General features: G+C 52.0%; 1 protein-coding gene across 5 annotated transcripts in view; it reads left to right on the top strand.

Moving 5' to 3' along the window:
• Positions 1-12,187, top strand: part of HNF4A (hepatocyte nuclear factor 4 alpha) — a 61,066-nt gene that overhangs the window by 44,709 nt on the left and 4,170 nt on the right. For 2 of the 5 annotated variants that reach the window (XM_073880375.1, XM_073880373.1), the window contains exons 4-9: positions 1,152-1,258; positions 1,981-2,136; positions 5,526-5,613; positions 6,503-6,658; positions 8,992-9,258; positions 12,019-12,171. In XM_073880375.1, coding sequence (XP_073736476.1) covers positions 1,152-1,258; positions 1,981-2,136; positions 5,526-5,613; positions 6,503-6,658; positions 8,992-9,258; positions 12,019-12,171 — 927 coding nt within the window. The remainder of the gene's footprint in view (positions 1-1,151; positions 1,259-1,980; positions 2,137-5,525; positions 5,614-6,502; positions 6,659-8,991; positions 9,259-12,018; positions 12,172-12,187) is intronic. The other 3 variants (XM_025875627.2, XM_025875625.2, XM_073880374.1) reach the window with 3 other exon arrangements.

The raw sequence follows: 12,187 nt of genomic DNA, 5'->3' as shown, positions 1-12,187 counted from the left end.
GTGACCGGGTTCGGTTGTAGCAGATTGCTTCGTCTTCGGAGAGGTGCCCGGACAGTCAGGGCGAGGCCAGAAGCAAAGAGACCAGCGAGGAGAGCCTGAGCTGCTCCTGGGAAGAGGCAGCAGGGCCCAGCCTGGAGCCGGGGGTTCGGACAGCATGTGGGTGTGAGCAGAGGTGGTCCGAGAAAGAGAGACGGACAAGCTTATAGATGGGAAACCGAGGCCCCAAGAGAGGATGTGATTTGTACCAGCACAGAGAGTGAGTGGCAAGTTCCAGACAGGCACCGGGTCTCCTGCCGCCTCGCCCTCCCTCCTGCCAGCTTCAGCAAAGCCTCATTCCACAGTGAGTCCTCTTGGACTCCAGGGGACGGGGCCAGGGCTGCAGAAGGTCCATCTTCTGTCTTAGGCCAGGGCTGACACGGATGCGGAGGCGCAGGGAGGTGTGGGGCCCTAGTAGGGAGGCCCTAGTGGAGGCCCGGGGCTCTGAGTTCCTGGAGGAGAGCCCAGCGGTGGGGCAGGAAGGAGCCGGGGCTCTTTCGTGCTGTCTCTGAGAGGGAGGGTTAGCCTCCTGCTGATGGATGAGACTGTCCGGGCGGGGCGGCGGGGGGGGCACCTCCAGATCCCCTTTTCCGGGCCTTCTGTCTCGGTGTTCAGGAATGCCTGGGCCATCTCTATGTCACCCAGGGCCATTCATTTTCCTTGTTTTACACACTTATCTGGAACAAAAGGGACCCTTTTCCAAAACAGAGCTTATAAATCTGTCATCTAGATAGATCTCCTCTTCAGTACTCAAGACCCATCTTAAACCCTCTGCCAAGGCGTCACTATGTTGCATCCCTCCAGGGACCAGTGGATCACTCCCACCGCACCCCGTTGTGCTGGGGGGCCTTTCTGGTGCTTCGATGGTTCTTCCACACTCTGGGTTGGAATCTGTCTCCCCTCATTCCCGCATGCCGATCCGGGCTCTGCCCCCCGGGAGACCCCTCCTCCCACCTCCAACCGTGTTTCCTTTACTCCAGGTCAGCCCTGCAGTATGTCCTTCTGGGTCAGACTCTCTCCCCTCACACCTCATCTGCTCCTCCGCAGTCAGGGGACCACCCTCCCCTCCGCCCCACCCCGTCCCCTCATCCTCACCTCTCTCTGCCCCCTCACAGCTGTGCAAAATGAGCGGGACCGGATCAGCACTCGCCGGTCAAGCTATGAGGACAGCAGCCTGCCCTCCATCAGTGCATTGCTGCAGGCCGAGGTCCTGTCCCAGCAGGTATCGGGGTGACCCTCTACCCACCTGGCGGTCCCACACACCAAAGAGGAGTCCCGCCTCCACCCCTGTCTTCCCCAGCCAGGCCCTGGAGCAACAGTCTGAAGGGCCCTGGGATATCCCAGAAGGGAAACGAGCCAATTTAGTAGCAAAGACAGAACTCGAACCCAGGCCTGGTGCTCTGTGGCACTTTCTAGTTCATCCTTTTGCACACATTCCGCAGGCCAGGCAGAGTTGGCTTTCACTGAGGGCCTGAGATCAGTTTAGCCCTAACAGAACAAATTAGTGGACAAGTGGACAGCTTGGCAAACGGGCTCAGCCCATCCCTTGCTGTGTGACCTTGGGCAAGTCACAGCACCTCTCTGGGTTGTGGTTTTTTTTCACCTGTCAGATGAGAATGATGACTTTTTTCCCCTGCTTCTCCTATAAGGCTGAGGGTATCCTTGGGGTTCTGAGGAGCTGGCAGAGGAGGAAGTGGGGGGCAGGCACCCGGTGGAGGCCCAGCGGGAGCCCTCCTTCCTCATATTTGCCTTCGTCAGCATCTTTCCTTCTCTTCATTTGCCCCCGAGTTTCCTCCTGAGCTGAGAGGCATCCACAGTCCATCTCCCCTTTTCCCGACAGGGAAACTATCTGTGGGGTGGGGGTGGGGGGCGGCGCTCTGTGCAGGGGGCAGAGACTGTAGGGAGGGCCTGGCCATCCCCAGCATTGTCCTTCACTTCCACCAGATCACCTCCCCTGTCTCCGGGATCAACGGAGACATTCGGGCGAAAAAGATCGCCAGCATCGCAGACGTGTGCGAGTCCATGAAGGAGCAGCTGCTGGTGCTCGTTGAGTGGGCCAAGTACATTCCTGCTTTCTGCGAGCTCCCTCTGGACGACCAGGTGAGAGCAGACACTCTGCAGGCAGTGGGGACGCTGGGCAGGTGGGTCCTGCTGGCCCACCTGGGATATAGCCTTGGATTAGTTTGACTCTGTTTAACAGAACACACATGGTGCTCATGTGTGCCCAGAGCTGTTTAAATCACCGTACAAATCTTGACTCATCTAATCCATCCAGCGGCCCTATGAGTTAGGTACTATTATCAGTCCCATTTTATAGGTGATGCAACTGGGGCACAGAGAGGTTAAGTTACTTGCTCAAGGTCACACAGCTAGTATCCAGCACAGCTGGGATTAGAACACTGTGTATGCAAGTATACTTTGGTAGGCAAGCTCCAAAGTCCAGGCTCCTAGCCACCGCACTCCTGCAGCAGACAGCTCTCCTGGGGGCATGTGGACAGGGCCCCAGGGCCAGGGATTATGAGAGTTGAGCTAAAGCCCTCGCTCTGAGACTGGTGCTCTGTGTGATCTTGGACAAATTGCTTCCTCTCTCTGAGTCTCAGTTTTCGTATCTGTAAAGTGGGAATTATAATATCTGTTTCAGAAGAAAATAAAGACATTACCATTTCAAATGCATAAATCATGTAATGGGGCATCTACGTCATGGCCCAGGCCACAGCTGGCCTCCCTAAATGTCACTTTCGTTCTTGTATCCCACCAAGATGGTTTAACTCAGCGTTTTATTTCCCAAAGTACCTTCTTTGGAATACCAAAACTGTCCTGGGGGGTGCTGGGGGAGGGAAGAGGCTGGTGCGGCCGGGGTGGGGGTGGGGGTGGGGTGGGGTGGCACGCACATCTGAGGACAGATGAGTTTCTGAGATACTGCAAATGATCGCTCCTGACCAGGTACCTCTAGGCCTCTCTTGTCTGGGAAAGGGTTGTTGGACTGGGTCACCTTCTCAGCTCGGAGGGAAGCTTGGACAGTGCCCCAGACATCCGCTCCTGGTGCATTTGCTTCTCTGTTTTGCACGTTTGCACAACACCCTGGCAACGTATGTTGGTCTGTGAAGGTTTCTGAGAAGTCCTTCAGGCAAGGAAGGCGCTGAACTTTGTGGGACCCAGGGCTTCTCAAACTCCCTTAAGCCCCAGACTCTCTTGGAACAGCTGTTAGTATCCTATGGTGGGACACACTGTGGAAACACTGGTTTGGCTGGTCCTCACCCTCACACTGGGACCTGGATCGGATGCTCTGTCTCATGGCTCCTTCCCTGCTTTGGCAGGGACAACAGACCGGGGATCTCGGCCAAGCTGCCCCTGCCTTTTCCCCTGCTCCTTCTGTGCTGGCCCTGGTCCCCTCTGCTGGAGAGTCTGTATTAATGTTTAATCCCTTCTGTTCCTTCCCAGGGGCTCAGCAGGGCAATAAGATACCCCCAAGCTGAGCAATTGTTAACCTCGATTTCCCACCCAAACCTCCCTGGCTGGGGCTCAGAGCATTCTTAGAGAGCAGTGATGGGTGGCCAGCAACACGGGACAATCATTAACACCCCCACCCCGCCTGCCCACCCCCGGAATAGCCTCCATGTCAGGAGGGCTCCCAGCTCCCCATTCATGTTGTGTAAGGAGCCCATCTTGCCCAAGAGAGTTGGGACACACCTGGGAGAACTGGGGGGCACTGTCCTCCAAAGGACACCCCAAATCTGTCAGTATTGCCCCAGGAACCACTTTCCAAGTTCGTTCACTTCTTGATTTGTTTTGGACATCAATCCATTGAAACCTAGGAGGCTGGATAGCATCGAATAAAGGGGCTGAGGTCTAGAGAGGGAAAGGTATCTGCCCCAGGTTGCAGAGCAAGACAGCCACAGGGCTGGGACTTGCTTCCAGGGCTTCTGCCCCTGGGTTTGAGAGCCACCGGGGCCCATGACAAAAGCCCTCCACGGTGCCTGGTGAATGGGAAATGCTCAGTCATAAGCATCCTTGGCCTCCCTTGTCCTGGTCATGGAGAGTGGCCTCTCGCCTGCAAGGCTATTTGCCGTTCTCCTCTCTCTTGTCACTCTCACGAGATGTAACCCTGGGAGGACAGAGGAAGAAGGGCAGGTGGCTGCCAGATCTGGGGAGGGAGTTAGTGAGTTTGCCCGTTCATTCATTCATTCACCCATTCCTTCCTTTCTTCATTCAAATGAGTATTTATTGAGTGTTTACTATGTGCCTTCCATGCCCCAGACAATGCCACCTCCTTCGAGTGACTTTCTCTGACCTCCCCATCTAATGTAGCCCCTCTTGTCCCATCGCTCTTTATCACGTGGCTCTCACCCCCTTCCTCTCATCCTTCCTTCCTACGAAGTGTCTGTCGCTTAGTAGGCACTTAACATTTGATGACTGAAAGAACGAACAGTCCAATGAATGAATGAACAAAAGCATTTTTACTTCCTAGCTTAGACTGCTAAAAAAGCTCCCAAATTCCCCAAGCCAGCCTGGCAGACAAGATCCTCGAGGCTACCAGCCGGCTCCTACTTCCACCAGCTGCTATGTTGCTGTCCTTTGGGCCCGCTGCAAGCCCCAAAGCCGATGGTTTGGAAAGGATAGACAACGTCCCCCTGGCTGGGTCCCTGCCTCGGACTCCAGTCTGCCAAAGCTGCTTTGTCTCTCTGCAGGGAAGGAATATGTCAAGCTCATCCCCTGCCAAGGCCAGCACTCACACTTGGCCTTGGGAACCAACATCCACGTCCAACCTCTTGGAACTCACTCTCAGAACCCTAGAATCTTATAATGTCAAGGGAACAGGTGTCCTGGGGATCTTCCAGAGCAGCGATTTCCCCGAACACAACTGCATATCAGAACCGGCTGGGGAGCTTGTTAAATGCAGATCCTTGCCCCCCACCCCGTACATACAGCCTCAGAGTCTCTGGGAGTAGGGCCTCACAATCTGCATTTTATGAAGCACTCTTCATAATCTTCTGCAGCTGGCCTATAGGCAGGAATTCAGGACCCACAGTTTTAGAACTTTCTGGCTCATAGACCCTCTTGAGAGTCTGATGAAAGGCACTGAAGCTCTGCTGAAAGCACGCACACACACACACACACACACACACACACACACACACACTGAGAACGGTAAGTTTCATCAGGCACAGAAATGAGGCCCAGAGGGAAGAGGCAGCTGAGCTTGCCCAAGGATGCAGCGGCTCAAAGATAAAGTCAGCATTTGGCCTCCCAGCTCTGAGTGCGCGTTCTTTCTCCTTCCAGGTTCCTGCTAAATCTTTTGCAGGTTTTATCGGTTATGGGAGGAAGCAGCAGTTTTCTGATGTCCATTTTTTAGTTCAGGCAGGTAAAGGCAAGGGAAGCATTAAGCTGACTTGCCCAGGGTCATTGAGTTGGCCAGGAGCACCTTCCCAGGGGGTACAGACACCTTCCCAGGGGTGCAGCTGCCAGACACCATCCCTTCTCTCTTCCAGGTGGCCCTGCTCAGAGCCCATGCCGGTGAGCACCTGCTGCTCGGAGCCACCAAGCGGTCCATGGTGTTCAAGGACGTTCTGCTTCTAGGTAAGGAGGCTGCCTGCCCCAGCCAGGGCTCTGCGGAGGGCATGCCCAGGGTGGAATGCACCCAGGCACAGGAGAGTTCCGAGGTGGCATGCAGGGGCGAGGGAGAAAGATCAAGAATGTCTTTTTCCCAGTGTTTCCAATTGGATCCTCCACTCAGATGCAAGGAAATGTGGATGCAAGGAATGGAAGCTCTCCAGCATTAAAGTTAGAGCACAGTCGGGGTTATCCGTGGAATTTCTCGTGCGCTCTGATGTGCTTTCTGGATCGGGGGCAAGAGGCCGTCAGGAACGGCACACCCCCCGGCCTGCGCCACTGATGCTTCTGTGGCGTGTTAATGTATTATTTTAAATGCTTATATAGATCACACTACGGGCCAGATACTAGTCTGAGTGCTTTGCAAACATTACGCCTTTAATACAACAACCCTATGAGGTAATCTCTATCCTTTATCCCCACTTTACAGATGAAAAAATGGAGGCGCAGAAAGTAATTTATCCAAATATACATGGTTAGTCAGTTGCAGAACTGAATTTCAACCCCAGGCAGTCTAGTTCTAGAATCTGGGCCCTTAACCTTGATGCACTGGTGCCTCCCCAGTGGCCCTTGAAAGTCACTAGTCTTATGGGTCATACTGGAGAATGGAGCATGGGTGATATGAAAGGCTCCTAGAAAGCCAGGCTCCAGACCCACTCCAATGACTTCAAGCCACTCATTCCTTTCATCTGGGCCTCCACTTCCTCGTCTGCAAAATGGGCATGACAATCTCCATGGGCCCTCTCCCGTGGGTACCAATGGCGTTGCAACTGCAAAGGGCAAGGGCCGTCCAAAGCTGGGGGAAGGGTACACCCGAGGTGGCAGCCTCATCCCCTTTCCTTCCCAACCCACCCAGGCAATGACTACATCGTCCCTCGGCACTGCCCAGAGCTGGCAGAGATGAGTCGGGTGTCCATGCGCATCCTCGATGAGCTGGTGCTGCCCTTCCAGGAGCTACAGATTGATGACAATGAGTACGCCTGCCTCAAAGCCATCATCTTCTTTGACCCAGGTAGAGCCCACGCCCCCCCGCACCCACCCCTGATGCTCCAGGCCCTCCGTCAGACTTCTCCTACTGGGTTATGGACCCCTGCAGTCACAGACAGCCTCATTCTTCAGTACAACCATTGGCCCAGGCCGTTTGCATGAGCTATTTAACAGATGAAGGAGACCCAGGTTCAGAGGGATGATGTGACTTGACGAGGCCCACGGGCTCCAGAGGCTTCGTTCCGTTCTTTTCCCCCTTTCCCCTCTGTCCCCTTCTCCCTCCCTCCTCTCCTGATCTCCTGTCTTCCTTCTTTTCTTTCCTTTCGTCTTTTCTTCTCTCCCTCAAAAATTTTTATCAAAACAATGTCTGCACATACTTAAAATGTACCCCACTTTCCGTGCTAAAGCCTACTCCCCCGGAGGAGCCATTTCTGAGTCTTCTAACGGTTTCTTCTGGCTCTAAACAAAATGCTAAGCCATCTCTTTCTTGATTTAGCTGTTTTTGATCACATTTTTCCTCCTGCCCTAGTTGAGGGTTTCACTTTTCTCTCTCACCACTCCTGTCTTTTCTCTCCTATCTTCCTGAATTTTCACTGTGATTTTAGTGTCTCTACTGATTGCCTTTATAGGCTGTGGACGCTCCTCTCCCCATTCCATCTACTGACTTTCCACTTGCATTTTTAAAGAATGGCTTTGTAGCTATGTCTTTGTGCAAAGCCTGACTTCATTTCACAACATCAAGATGCTGGGCTCCAGAGCCTTGCTTGCTCCCTTCCCTCCTCACACATTACAGGGGACCTACTGCATGCCAGGCACTGCCCTTAGTGCTGGGCTCCACCTACGTGGAGATCACCCCTGGGAATAACAGTAATGAAGAGGGAGGTGACCATAGTTCATGGAACACTCACTAAGACACCATTCTAAATACTTTATGTGGATCATGTCACTTATTGCTTACAACGTGGTACCTTTGAGGTCGGAATTGTTACTATCCCCATTTTGCAGATAGAAGAACTGAGGCACAGGGAGATTGATTAGTTTGCCCAAGGTCACACAACCAGGAAATGGCAAAGCCTGGATTTGAACTACAGACTGTCTAGGTCTCAAGCCTACATTCTTACCTACCACACACCCCATTTCTTGAAGAGTTTAAGATGTCTGGTTCTAGTTTCCTTGAGAGCCTGACCCAGGCTGTATCCCCTGCAGTGCTCAGCATGGAGCTGGACAGATAGTAATTGCTCAATAAAATGGGGAGATTATTGATGCTGAGTCAGGGTCAGCAACCTGGCTCGGAGGGGCAGGTGACCTAGTAGTGTAGGGCCTGGCATGTAGGTGATGCTCCATAAATGTTTGTTGACTGAATGAAGTCATGCACAAATGTGGCTCGGTGGAGCAAGCCCTGGACTGGAAGTGTGGGTGAAATTCTCTTTCTGCCACTTACTTTGTCCATAAAAGAGGAAATAAATGCGTGACCTCTATGAAGGTTGAGCTTAACTATTGGACAATCACTTGAATCCCCTTCTAGGTTAAGGATCTAGAATTTATTTCTTTTCTTAAATTTTTTTCATTCACTCATCCTTCCATTCATCTAACCATCCCTTCATCTAGTTATCTCTTCAACAAATATTGACCGTGCATGGTGCTAGGTAGTGGGTTTAAAGCGACAAATAAGACATGCCTGCCCATCCAGAGCTCATAATCTAGTGGAAGAGACAGTTACGTGCTCTGTGGCCAGTAGTGACAGAAGAACCACAGAAATCTGGGGCATGATGGACACTCATAAAGCAGGCTTGGGAGGGTGGAACAGAGAAGGCTTCCTGGAGGAGGTGAAACCTAAGCTGAGACCCCAAGATGACACAGGCAAGGGAGGAGGGAAGCGGGGAGACTCTTCTAAGAGAAGCAGCATATGCTGATGTCTGGTCAGTGGGACCTCAGCTGTGATCAGGAGTCCCAAGTCCCCATTATGGATCTGCCAACCGCTAGATGCATGACCCGGGCCAAGTCCTTCCCCTGCTCCCTGCCTCATTTTCCCCATGTGTAATGAGGAGGTTGCTAGGTGCCCTCACGGGTACATTCCTGAAGTCCTGCCCACCCGCCCCCTCCCACCCCCCATCTCCCAGTTCTGCATCTCAGGAAATATGACAGAAATGCTTCTGCCTGCATCCAGGAAGCTATAAATACGTTCGTGTGTACCCTGGTTCTTGAGGACCCTGAATCCTGGTCCCAGCACTGCTAAGGACTCCGCAAGTGACCTTGGGCCACTAGGTCCCCTGTCAGGGCCTCAGGAGTCAGGGGAGATCTGGGTCCTGGCTCCCCAGATGCTCCAGTCGGGCCCTCGCCCATGCCCTCCCATTGCAGATGCCAAGGGGCTGAGCGACCCGGGCAAGATCAAGCGGCTGCGCTCCCAGGTGCAGGTGAGCCTGGAGGACTACATCAATGACCGCCAGTACGACTCCCGCGGCCGCTTCGGTGAGCTTCTGCTCCTGCTGCCCACCCTGCAGAGCATCACCTGGCAGATGATCGAGCAGATCCAGTTCATCAAGCTCTTCGGCATGGCCAAGATCGACAACCTGCTGCAGGAGATGCTGCTGGGAGGTCCGTGCCAGGCCCAGGAGGGGCTGAGAGGTGGGCGGGGCTCCCTGGCAAGAGCTAAGCCTCACACCGAGGCTCACCTCTCAGCTCCACCACCTCTTTCTTCTGTGGCTTTGCCCACATCCCTTAACCTACCTGGGCCTCAGTTTCTTCATCAAGAATGGGGACAATGGTCCATTTATTCGGGCACTGAGAGCCTAGTGTGTGCCAGTCACTGTTCTAAGTGCTGGGGATGCAGCAGAGAACAAGAGCTCTGCCCTCCCAGAGGTTTCGTAGGAATGTGCGTGCACGTGCGTGTGCATAAGGGCATGTGGGAACTGACAGTAACCAAGTATACAATAAAGGGGATAACTACATTTTTTAACTCAGCAGGTACTACGATAGAGTGTAACTAGAAAGGGGCCGATTTTAATAGGCTGGCCAACAGAGACAGCCTCTCTGGAGTGGGGACCTTTGTGCTAAGACCCAACGGATGAAAGAAAATAGAACATTTAAAAGCCAAGAGAAAAACATTCCAGCCAGAAATAACTGATGCAAAAGCCCTGAGGCAGGCGAGGTTTGTGTGCTCGAGAAAGAAGAATAAGGTTGTGAGATGGTGGGGGAGGGCGTGTTGCATGAGATGAAGACGGTTATGGGCAGACACCAAATCATGAGCATACAGTCGTGTAGGCCACGGTCAGAAATTTGGATTTCATTTTCATTGCTACTTTTGTAAGAAGAGTGAAAATCAGACTACTGTTTTTAACAAACTACTCTGAATGTTAGGTAGAAAGTGAGTTTCAGAGGGGTGCAGGAGAGGCAGGAGACCCCTGAGAATGTTACCGTCACCAAGGCGGGGGTAGGACGGTGGAGGGTGGGGCGAAGGCATGATGGGAAAAACCGGATCATCGGCGAGGAGGAAGAACATGCAGGACGTGCTGATTGATCGGATGTGGGGGAGGGGAGACGGAAGGGTCAAGGATGAAACCCACATTTTTCCTTTGAGTGACAGGACTTACTGAGATGAGGAAGATGGAGGGAAAACAGGTAGAGGCTGAGCTGGTGGTAGCCACGGAGACGAACCAAGAGACCATTTAGACTTTGGCAAACCTCAAGAGGACTGTAGACATCCAGGAGGCAGTTATCAGGAGGATGAGTTCAAAGCTCAGGATGGAAGGCAGCCCCGTGGTACTCCAGCAATTAGGGGCCATGGTGATAGATGTTAAGAAGTGGGGATCAGGGAATTGACAGCCACGGTGGGATGAGAGAATTTTTGCAGTGATAGCACTCAATGAAGTGAGCTGGAAGGTTAGGGGTCGGGATCTAAGTGAATTCAGGGCTTGGGAGGTGATGCGGTCTCTGGTGATGGTATGGCCAACAGCCACCTCAGCTGATATTTGGGACTGGATAACCTTTTTTTAATGGGGGCTGTTGTGTATACTGTTTAGCCACATCCCTGGCCTCTACCCATAAGATACCAGTAGCACCCCTGTAGGAGCGACAGCCAAAAATGTCTTCAGATACTGTCAAATGTCCCTTGAGGGCCCCAAATCTCCCCCAGTTGAGAACTACTAACTCATTCTCACTTTGACCCTGTGAATTATGAATCAGGTGTCACTGAGCTCGAGATCAGGACAGGGGTGTCTGGCTGGCTCAGTCAGAAGAACATGCAAATCCTGATCTCAGGGTCGTGAGTTCGAGCCCCATTCTGGGTGTAGAGATTACTTAAAAGTAAAATCTTAAAAAAAAAAAAAAAAAAGATCAAGATGGAGCTTGTGCTCTGTTGCCAGATAAACTTGGGTAAAATAATTAATCTCTCTGGGCCCTATAATCTCATCTGTAGAATGGGACAATAATGATAGCCACCTTACAGGACTCAAGTTGAGAGGATTCACATTTCAAACATGAAAAGTGCTGTAAAACAGTATCTGGCACATATTGGATGCTCAATATTGATAGCTATCATCGAAACTTTAGAGGCCTCTTGCAAGCCCTAAAAATCCCATCATGGCACACCACTGACCACAGCCATTAACAAACTATATCTTATATGGTATTATTCTGACACAGTTTTTGAAGCAGTTACTGTGTTCTAGACACTTTGCTAGGCCCTCAAAGAGAAGAAAAATATATCTGTAATTGTAATGCTCATGGACAGAAAAGTAGACGTTCCCAAAAGATGGGTTACAGATAAATTACTGTGGGAAATCCAAGGAAGGAGAGGTTTAGTTCCCACTGGAGTATGGAGAATCAGGAAAGGCTTCCCAAAGGTGGAATTATCTGAGCTGGAATTTGGACTGGTGGACATGGGGGTGTGGAGAAAGCATCTTTCATGGAAGGAACATGAGCAAAAGGAGAGATAGGGAAGTACAGGGAATCCTCAGGTGCTATCAGTAGGTTAGTTTGGCTGAAGCAGAGGTATGGAAGGGGCGGGGGGGACAAGGCTAAAGGTGAGTTGGCACCAAATGGAAGGACTCGCATGCCATGGAGCTTTGAGAGCCATTGATTAAATCCGTTACATTCATATTCAACCAATACACTACTCATTATAATATTTAGATCTCACAGCTTCCTTACACGCTCCTTCTTTCTTTTAACTTTTGTTCTCTTGGTTTGTTGGGTCCTCTCAAGACCCTCATGGAACCTATGGATAGGAATGCTAAGCCCCAGTTTACTAACCCAGAAATCGGTAGCCAACAGGCACTGTCAATATTGGACAAACAGGTTGATTGGCCACACTTGAGGAAGAGGTACCTCAAGGCCCATGGTCTTTATCAGACTCTCCAACCTTATTGAGTCTCTCTCTGCCTGCAGGGTCCTCCAGTGATGCACCTCATGCCCATCATCCCCTGCACCCACATCTGATGCAGGAACACATGGGCACGAACGTCATTGTTGCCAACACGATGCCCTCTCACCTCAGCAATGGACAGATGTGTGAGTGGCCCCGACCCAGGGGGCAGGCAGGTGGGCAACTTGAGCT

Source organism: Callorhinus ursinus, unplaced genomic scaffold (genome assembly GCF_003265705.2).
Source record: "Callorhinus ursinus isolate GAN/ISIS: 27379988/994484 unplaced genomic scaffold, GSC_fseal_2.0 scaffold38, whole genome shotgun sequence".
NCBI lineage: Eukaryota > Metazoa > Chordata > Mammalia > Carnivora > Otariidae > Callorhinus > Callorhinus ursinus.
Note: the sequence above shows the minus strand (reverse complement) of the source record. Positions and strands in the feature narration are given on the sequence as shown.